Below are 9,999 nucleotides of genomic sequence, written 5' to 3'. Positions count from 1 at the left end.
AATGGAGTGTGCTATGTAAGAGCATCTATAGCCGGATCCCTTTTATTCGTCTAAAACGACCGGGCAACCCGTCCGGTCAGTGTCCGGTCATTAAAATGTGGCCCATACGGATGCCCTAAACGGACCTCAAAGGTCCGGACTGACCGGCACCCCTCATATCCAGTCCAAATATGGGACGAATGTGGGGAAGGCCGGGCACGCCTGTCTGACAGAAAAGCTTGTCCAACACCTGCTTGTCCAATTATTGTTTATTGAGTCTACTACCCACTTAACAAAATCAAGATAGTAGTCCATTCCAACTAAAAGAATTTTACTTAGGACAAAGCTAGAATTTCAAGTAATTTGAAACAGAGGTAGTACTTCATTAAGCGAAGCGATTAAACCAATATCATCCATGCAGGAATTGCAAGTGAAAGATTTTATGTGTTCTGTTACTAATAGAACTTAGTCACAATTCATCGTCATCATCCTCGTCATCATCATCACAATCATGGTCCTCGTTTTCATCCTCGTCATCTTCGTTGTCGTCGTCCTCATCCTCACCATCCTCTTCTTCATCATCATCATTGTCCTCGTCAACATCATCGTCATCATCAACACCGTCGTCATCATCATGATGTTCTTCCTTATCTTCTTCATCGTCATCATCATCATCATTGTCATCCTCACCCTCATCATCCTTGTCGTCATCCTCCGCATAACAATCGTCATCACCCTCTTCCTCGCCCTTGTCATCGTCGTCCTCTTCCTCATCATTGTCATCACCATCACCATCACCATCATCCTCGTTGTCATAGTAATATTCATAGTAAAAGTCATTGTCATCGTCATCGTCATCATCACCGTCACCATCATCATCATCATCATCATCATCATCATCATCATCATCATCATCATCATCATCATCATCATCATCATCATCATCCTGGTTTAGTGAAAGCAGATCGTCCATTCATGGAGTATATATGAATGACTCGTGTGTCTCAGCCACTACAATATCGGAATATCCATTCTGACGAAATGACCCCTGGTATTGCAACTTAGAGCTAGAAAGGAAGTAAGCAAACCCATCAACACCTTGCCGAAAGAAAGCAATCTCTTTATAAAGATAGAATCCCAACAAGTCAAATCCGAGGCTCATTTGGCAACCTATGTGAGTCTTCTTGGCCTCTCGTATAGATGTCCCTTCTTCTCCTCTATGATCAATGTCACTATCGCTATCAGAGTCCCAGTTAATCTCTTCTTGTCTACAAACTCCGAAGTAGTGTCGCGCAATTGAGGGTTTGAAGACAGCATCATGCTTTAGTGTCCACTTTGGCGTTCGACATGACTCTGATGCTTCATGAAGTACTCACACTCGGATTGGGTTTCTATAGAGAGCGGTGTAATCGATATCTTCCTTTGATTTTCCAAGATATATAGACAAAGGGTATGATACCCCCAATCTCGCTTGACTCGGATTTGGGGTTTTTGATAACTATTCCCTCTGTTTCATAATATAAGAACGTTTTGGGCACTACATGAGTATTAAAAACGTTTTAATATTATGGAATGGAGGGAGTAGATACTTCTGTTCTTGTAGTGACAACCTATATATACAACACCACCGAAGATGGTTTAGTGACACAAGCATGTTATGGTCAAGCCAACGACGAGGACAATACATACAATAATAAAATCCTTATAGCATGCAATGCATTGCATTGCACCGGTACGTACATACCTCATGACGAAACCACCGCGGCAATGGAGGTTGAAATTTTCTCGCCAGTGCACGTCGTGGCACCGTGGAGAGCTATATGAATATGGTAGCCTTCCACTGACCAAACGTCTGACAGGGTAACAGTCGCGTCGACTTCCCGGACAAAACACGGCTTCTCCCACCGGCCAGTTGTGGATGTTCGACGCGCCTTTCATTTATTTCGAGTCTCGTCGTGTGATTCATTTGGTAGCCTTCCACTGACCAAACGTCTGACAGGGTAATAGTCGTGTTGACTTTCCGGACAAAACACGGCTTCTCCCACCGGCCAATTGTGGATGTTCGACCCGCCTTTCATTTATTTCGAGTCCCGTCGTGTGATTCATTTGGTAGCCTTCCACTGATCAAACGTCTGACAGGGTAACAGTCGTGTCGACTTTCCGGACAAAACACGACTTCTCCCTCCGGCCAGTTGTGGATGTTCGATGCGCCTTTCATTTATTTCGAGTCCCGTCATGTGATTCATTTGGTTATCATATTGATTATAGCATCATTCACATCATCCGCATAGCATTGCCACTTCGTTGTCGTTTATTTTTTTTTCAAAAAAAATTGCATCGTTTCGTAGTTTCCGATTCTCATCGTTCTCATTGACGACCGTTTCGAGACCAATCACATTCGCACGTGTCCGCGGCATCATCAAATATTGTTGTTAAGGCGCGTATAAAACTTTTTTTAATGGGTTGAAAGTTGGCATGCGGCCTTAATTTGTTGTAGGTAGACCGCCTTCCAATTTCATCGCATTAGGGGTCCGTTCGATACCCCAACCGTTAAACCTATAGCGGTACTATAGACAGTCATATCGAAGATGTTTTTCGTATATAAACCCTCTCATCTCCGGCTAGACTCTCCGCATAGGGCACTGATCCGCTTGCAACTTTGTCCAAAAATCCCCCCGGACCCGGACCCGAACCCAATGACCATGACTGTTGAGTCCGGATCATCCCCGAAATATCCCAAACCATCATTCTTTTCTCGGGTGAACCCCTTAACCTATTTATCTCGGACTGTCCGATCTAAATCCTAGGACTTGTATTAGACCGCATTTAGATTCTTCTGTTTATAGCAGCAATACGCTCGCTCAAGCTGGAGCGAGCGCCAGCGCCCAGCGTCCTCCCCGGCCCAACAAGCCTCCTGGATCGGCTCAGCTGCCCCACCGACCTGCCTCGCCTCCTGGAGCTAGGCGCAAGGCCCAGCCTGCCCACCCACGCCTCCAACATCCTGTGCTATGCCCGCTAAGGTGAGCCACCAGCTGCCCTATCGAGCGCCCCGTGCGTAGTATTACTATGTTGCGATCACTCCGTTTATGTGCGTAGTGTTAGGGAGTAGCAATGACCTTATGATCTTAGGAACAGATACTTGATATGAAGAAATCAGTAACAACAAACTATGTGACATGATCAAATGATATGCTTACGGTTGGGTCTTCTACATCACATCATTCTTCTAAAGATGTATAGTGTATGCATCGATTTATGAAGATACAGCGCTTTTAACCTCCTTTTCAAGAAAAAAAACACAGTGGAGATGCATAGTGTGTATTATTCAACAGAAATCAAGAGAATAATTAGAAAAAGAGAATTCCTCAAAACAATTTCATGGTCATTGCAATAAAGTGTGTATTACCTTAGTGGTCAAAACAATTTCATGGTCATTGCAATAAAGTGTGTATTACCTTAGTGGTCAAAACAATTTCATGGTCATTGCAATAAAGTGTGTATTACCTTAGTGGTCAAAACAATTTCATGGTCATTGCAATAAAGTGTGTATTACCTTGAAAAGGAAATTCAAGGTAATAATCTCAAAACAATTTCCAAATAAAGTGTGTAAGCAAAAAAGAAATAATTAATAAGACTGGCACCGTATTGCGACAGGCTGATCATGCATGGTCATTGCTTCATCCAAAATATTTCAACACCTTTGCTTTCTTTCCAGAAAAGAATTTCCACACCTTGAGCTCTTTGGCCTTGGCCAGCAGGGCTAACGACACCAGGACGTAGATAGTGATGAAGACGACCACCAGGGCGACAAGTGCGATGACGTACGCGGAGGTCTCCCAATCCCTGCAACTGCCGGCGGCGTAGGCACCCAGCAGGCCGAAAAGGTCCAGCACCACGGCTGTCTGCATCGCCCACAGTGGCGCGCTGTGCTTCTTCTCCTTCACGGTGTGCTGCAGCACCAGCAGGATGACGACGATGGAGGCCACGAACGACGTCGCGTTGCAGTAGTAGAAGGCCTGGTACCGTTCCGGGTTGGTGTTGAGCAGGATTGGGTTGCCGGCATGAGGGAGGTAAGCCCCCGACGGTGATGGAGGCAACAACTGGGACTGTGATGGCGACGGCGACGGCACATCGTCGTCGCCCCACGTGCCCCCGGGGGGCGCCAGTCCGGCCTGGTACGTCACACTGGCTGCGAGGATGCCGAGCAACATCAGGGACTTACGTTTCGTGTAGTTCTTCCGGCGTCGTCGTTGTTGTTGTTGCAGCCGCTCGGAGCCGGAGGCCAAGACCTCTGTGTCTTCATCCTCGTCGGCCGACCTCATCGGCGCTGATGACAGCGGCTTGAGCAGCGTCTGCAGCCACTGCGGAACCCATGGTTGCTGTGACAAATTGCGGCGGTTTGCATACACGTAGAAGAGGATCTCCAGGACCAGGAATGCCACAACGGCTGCCACGAGCGCGAAGACATAGATGGAGGTGCGCAGCAGCCGGCAGCTACCTGCGGCGTAGGCACCCATGAGGCCCAACAACCCCATCATGATGCAGACGTGGAGCGCTTTGCTCCGAATGCCCGACTTGGACAGGGTCTGGTTCATCAGGAGCAGAATGACGGTGACGGACGCCATGAACCCCGTTGCATTGCAGTAGAAGAAGACCTGGTACCTCACTCCATAGTGGTCGAGGAGGATTGGGTCTCCGGGAGTAACCAACTTGTCCCCGTTGTTCTCCGTCCAGAACCCTCCCGGCGGGTTGAGCCCGGTCTGGTACGTGACGGTGGCGGCCAGGATGGCGAGCTGCAGCAAGAACTTGCGCTTCCTCTCGAAGTTTTTCTTTTCTTCAACAAGAATCCGCTTCCTCTCGGACTCGGAGCTTGGCTGGTTCTGGTGCTGGTCGTAGGGAAGGATGCCAGATGGACTACCCTGAGCTTCTTGCTGGGGCGTCTTGTCGGAGGTGAGATGGAGAAATCGTGCAAGCTTATCACACATGCTTTGCGCCCACCGTGCCAGCCAGCTGCTTTCCATGCCTTGGCCGCGATTGTGGCCGGAAGCACCAGGAACTTTGCTTCCGGCCACATCTTGATGTCGTTGTGGTTGTGCTTCTTCTCCTCCCTTACCGGAGGACTCGCCGCGAAGGTGGCCAACACCAGCAGCCGGAACTTGCTCCCATCCTTGAGCTTCTCCTTGTTGCCGGTGCTGGGACGACGACGCAGCGTCAGATGTAAGGTGGAGCAACCGTGCAAGCTTATCGCGCGCACCTCGTGCCTTCCGCGTAGCCCAGCTGTGCTTGCCCTGAGCTGTGTACGCCATGACCTTGGCGACGGCGTAGGCGAAGACGGCGACGGCGAGGGCAGAGACGTAGATGGTGGTGGTGTTGTCCCGGCAGCTCCCAGCGACGTAGGCGCCCATGAGGCCGAACAGGTCCAGTATCATGGCAGTCTTGAGCGCGGCACGCCCGACGGCGGTCAACTGCTTGCTCTGGACGATGATGATGACCACCACCGACGCCACGAACGCCGCCGTGTTGCAGTGGTAAAACGCCAGGTACCTCTTGCGGTGCATGATGTGAAGAACCGGATCGCCTGCCGTGCGCGGCGGATCCCCTGCCGGCCAGACTCCGCCGGGAGGGCTCAGGCCGGCCTGGTAGGTCACCGTCGCCGCCAGCGTGGCCAGCAGCAGCACAAGCGACCGCGACTCCTCCACCTTGTCTTCCTGCCCATTGTCATTGTTGATTCTACTTGCAACATCTTTTTGCGGTGCATTAGCATTGCCCGGCTGCGTGTCCGATAGAGTCGCCGGCTTACTTTCTTTCCTATACGTATGCAAGCGACAATAATTAGCTCACATCATTAATAAAGGTGTGGTTAGATCTCAATCAACTCAGACTTCACCAAATCTTATTCAGATGAAATAACATGCAAAACGAAAAAATATTAAAAAGTATTTTTTGCATGAATTTACAGGTAATATTTCACAAATATAGCATATCTACTAAGATTTAGCAGACCCGAACTCTCACCCCGTTACTATTTTTTACTATAGACTACATACGAAAGGAAATAAATAAATCTATATTCTAAAATATGTCTATATACATCCTATGTATTCCCTCTGTAAATTAATATAAAAGCATTTAGAACACTACTTTAGTAATCTAAACACTCTTATATTAGTTTACAGAGGGAGTAGTTCATAGTGAAATAATTACAAGGTCTTATATTTTAAAATGGGGAAAGGCTAATATAAAGTTATATTAAGCTTAAGACAGTTATTTTGAAACGTAGGAAGTACTAAACTTGAGACATTTATTTTAAGACGGATGGAGCAATAGTTATGTAAAAATGCTGACGGGCGAGGGAGAGTGTGTGTGTGAATTACGTACGGGTCCTGAAGGTTGGCGCAGGTCAGTAGGCGGCAGATGGCTTGCCCCCATTGCTTGAATGTGCCCATGGTGTACCCTGCGATGACCACCTGGAGCACGATGTACAGGAACACCACGCCGACGAGGCAGACGATGTACACGGTGGTGGTGAGCCACCTGCAGCTCCCGGCGGCGTAGGCGGCCATGAGGCCCAGCAGCTCCACCAGAACGCAGACCAGCAGCGCGTTCGATCGTGCGAGGCGGCCGCTCAGCGTCCGGCTCATGAGCAGCATGATGATGGCGAGGGAGGCGACGAAGGAGTTGGCGTTGGCGTAGAAGAATGCGTGGTAGCGGATCTTGTAGCGCCCGTCGTGCAGCAGCGGGGCGCCGGCGCGGTGCTCGTCCCTGTTCTTGCTCCAGAAACCACCCGGCGGCGTCAGCCCCGCGGCGTACGTCAGCGGCGTCGCGAAGGTGGCGAGCAGCAGCAGGAACTTGCGCCGCTCCTTGACGTACTTGTCCTCCTCGGCGTCCGCGCCCGCCGCCGGCGCTTTCCTCCTGAACAGCACCAGACAGGAAGTTTCGCCGCAGGCGAAAAGCCCTAGACACGAACGGGAGGAGGCGGAGGCCACGACGAGGTGGAGGGCGACGTAGGCGAAGACGACGACGAAGAGCGCGGAGACGTAGATGGACCCTGAAATGCTGCGGCAGCTCCCCGCGGCGAAGGCGGCCATGAGGGCGAGTAGGTCGAGCAGCATGGCGGAGCGGAGCACGGTGAGCCCGACGCGGTTGCCGCTGATGCGCCGGTCCAGCAGGAACATGATGGTGACCAGGGACGCGACGAAGGCGGCGGCGTTGCAGTAGAAGAAGGCGGTGTAGCGGCGGGAGTAGGTCGACACCAGCACGGGATCGCCGACGCGGAACGGGTAGACCGCCGGCGCCGGCGCCGCGGGAAGGAGCGGCGCCGGCGGCTCAACGCGGTGTTGTCGGGCGTTGCTGCTGCTGCCTCCCTTCTGGTCGTCGGACCACACGCCACCCGGCGGGTTGAGGCCGGCGCCGTAGGTGACGCTGGCGACCAGCGTGGCGAGCAGCAGCAGGTACTTGCGCCACTTCCAGAGGAACTCGATGTCCTCTGTCGGCTCCATCGCCATGATTCCCGGTCGATCGGGAGCAGTATACCTCACCCCTGCCCACAATCGGAGCAGCATATATACACGTAGGAGTACTCCTATTATATAGTGATCCGGTCCAGTCCGGCCCGCCGTCTCCAGGACAGGACGAAGAAGAAGAATAATGCCCATGGAGTGCCCGTAGGCGTCTTCTTTTGGAAACGAATATCACTGAAAGGCACACACACGTTGCTTACACATCTCGTAGCTAATAATATATCCATTGCTGAGTATTCCATCCCCATGGATACCTCCCTCCCTCCCTCTGTGCAAAGAATGTGATGCTCACTCAGACGAAGCTCTCTCTTTGATTGGCCCCCGGTCCTTGTACCTAACTTGTTTCTCTCTTTCTTTTTCCATTGGCATCACACTCATGACAGCAACCGAGGAACGAGCCGGGATGACTGCACGCGACGCACTGTCGTCCTGGTCAAGGCCAAGACATATTGTCTTGCCAGGCCAGCAAGTAGCAAGTGAGACCACACCGGATGACTTCGATTTCGAGACAATAGCCAAAATATCACTATGGATCCTTGCACGGGTGTCTCTCAAACCATCAAGACCTATTGGCAAAGAATTGAAGATCAGTACTTTCAATTGATGGCCAAGTATCCTAGCAGGATAGGGCGGACCTTTCGGTCACTCCAAGGTCGTTGGAACGTGATCAAGCCGACTTGTAGCCGCTGGGCAGCTTGCTTGGAACAAGTTCACAATGCTCCTCCAAGTGGAACTGTCAAATCCGACTATGTGAGTTGATTGCAATCAAATGGTTCTATTAGTTTACATAATGTACAATGGTTTCATTAGTTTGATGTTTTTATTGTGTAGGAAAAAATTGTCCAACAACGGTACAAAGACATGGATGCTTCCGAACGAAGATTTTTTAAACTAGAGTATTGTTCGGAATTGCTCAAAAACTGCGATAAATGGGTGTTGATTTACAGAGAATCCCCACCGAAGAGAGATTCACTTACGGAAATGGATGAAGATGACGATGATGATGGCCCGAAAAACTTGAACAAGCCCGACGGTGACAAAAAAGACTAAGGAGAAGATCAAAAGGGAACGGGAAGCATCGACCTTGCGGGACAAGATAGATTACATGTTGCAATCAAACGAGTTATTGCTAGTGAAGTCTTTGAATGCAAAGATAGAGTTGGCCGAGAAGAAGGCACGAGAGAAGCAAGAGAGGTGGAAATTGTTCAAGGAAGTTGAGGAGCGAAAAGCACGTGCCGCTGAGAACAAAACCATGGCCAACCTTCTTGCCGAAGAGAACATGATCATGAATTTGAACCGCAATGACATGAACGACATCAGCAAAGAATGGCATGATATGACAAGGAGAGAAATCTTGAAGAGGAGGATGCTTGCGTGTTACAATGGTCGCGATGGTTTCTCCTCGGGAATCGGAACCGATGATTTCGGTGCCGGAGTAGGGACAAGTGCCGGCGTAGGAACAAGTGCAGGCGATGGATTCGGGGGAGACGGCGGATTCGGGGGCGGCAGTGAACTCGATGATGCAGACTGAAGAACGAGGATGGATGAAGTCCTTTTGCGTTCGTCCTTCAAACTATGCTCTCGTTTCACGCCCAAACTATGCTTTATTCTTTAAATTCGAATTCATTTGCCGGAATCAATGTCAAATTCCAACTATGCTTTATTGCGTGATTTTTCGGTTTGCGGCTCGATGCAGTGGCGCCCAAACAACCCCCGCATTGACGACCAATATATTAGCATCTTCTGCGAATATGCTTCCATATGGGTCCCTTCTGAAGGTCTACCTCTGTCCACACACGCACCGACCCGTAAAATCCGTTTTTCACGAAATGTACACGGCTTTTGCGGATCGGCATTATACGAGATCTCCTAGAGATGCTCTAATATGTGGTCTGCCTACCAAACGTTGGACACAGTTTCATAAAGCGCTGGATTCGGAAGCTATGACTTTTCTGCCGAACCAAACGCGTCGTCAATGTCTTGGAGAGTTGTAACTTGTATCACTGATGATGAACATAAGTCACAAGAGAAAAAGGAAGAACTGAGAAGGAGATTAACAAACGTAGTTGTACATAAGTTACATAAATTTGCATCTCTTCTCACCATGTTCCCAGTCTGCAATATGTTGTCCTGCTGTCCAACTTGAACTCACAGAGAAAGTCAGGGGCCCACCAGGAATCATCCAGAAATCCGACGGCCCGACGGACATCCCCTCAGGTGAGGATGTAAACGACGGTCTGGCTCGCCGCCCGAGGCCAAACCCGATTACTTAAGCCGGTTGACGTTCCCTAACCCTAGCCCATCCACCTCCTCCCTCTCCGTGCCACCAGCCTGAGCCCATCCACCTCCTCTCTCCTGCTCCGACGCTCTCTTCCAATGCTCTCCGGCTTCACCATGGTTCTGCTATGCTCACGTCGACGCGCCGGTATCAGATCGAGCAAGGGATCCAAACGAGGCGTGCCTCCCGCATCGCTGTCGGACTGCCTCCGGACTCGCGAGA

The 9,999-nt window shown here is 50.2% G+C and overlaps 1 protein-coding gene across 1 annotated transcript; it reads right to left on the bottom strand.

Moving 5' to 3' along the window:
• Nucleotides 1-3,586: 3,586 nt before the first annotated feature.
• Nucleotides 3,587-7,602, bottom strand: LOC123447587. The gene is made up of 2 exons (XM_045124196.1): nucleotides 6,358-7,602; nucleotides 3,587-5,787 (listed from the first exon to the last, which is right to left on the bottom strand). The coding sequence occupies exons 1-2, from the start codon at nucleotides 7,539-7,541 to the stop codon at nucleotides 3,657-3,659; spliced, it is 3,315 nt and encodes a 1,104-aa protein (XP_044980131.1). The 5' UTR covers nucleotides 7,542-7,602; the 3' UTR covers nucleotides 3,587-3,656.
• Nucleotides 7,603-9,999: the final 2,397 nt, after the last annotated feature.

The sequence above is a fragment of the Hordeum vulgare genome, chromosome 4H (assembly GCF_904849725.1).
Source record: "Hordeum vulgare subsp. vulgare chromosome 4H, MorexV3_pseudomolecules_assembly, whole genome shotgun sequence".
NCBI lineage: Eukaryota > Viridiplantae > Streptophyta > Magnoliopsida > Poales > Poaceae > Hordeum > Hordeum vulgare.
The sequence above is the reverse complement of the archived record's forward strand: the minus strand, read 5'-3'. Positions and strand labels throughout refer to the sequence as shown.

What these genes read in the sequence shown, in the direction of transcription:
- LOC123447587 (XM_045124196.1), bottom strand. Translation starts at nt 7,541, where the DNA reads ATGCTGCTCCGATTGTGGGCAGGGGTGAGGTATACTGCTCCCGATCGA. An exon ending in TGCGCCAACCTTCAGGACCC is followed by an intron (nt 5,788 to 6,357) that starts GTACGTAATTCA and finishes GCATACGTATAG; the next exon opens with GAAAGAAAGTAAGCCGGCGA.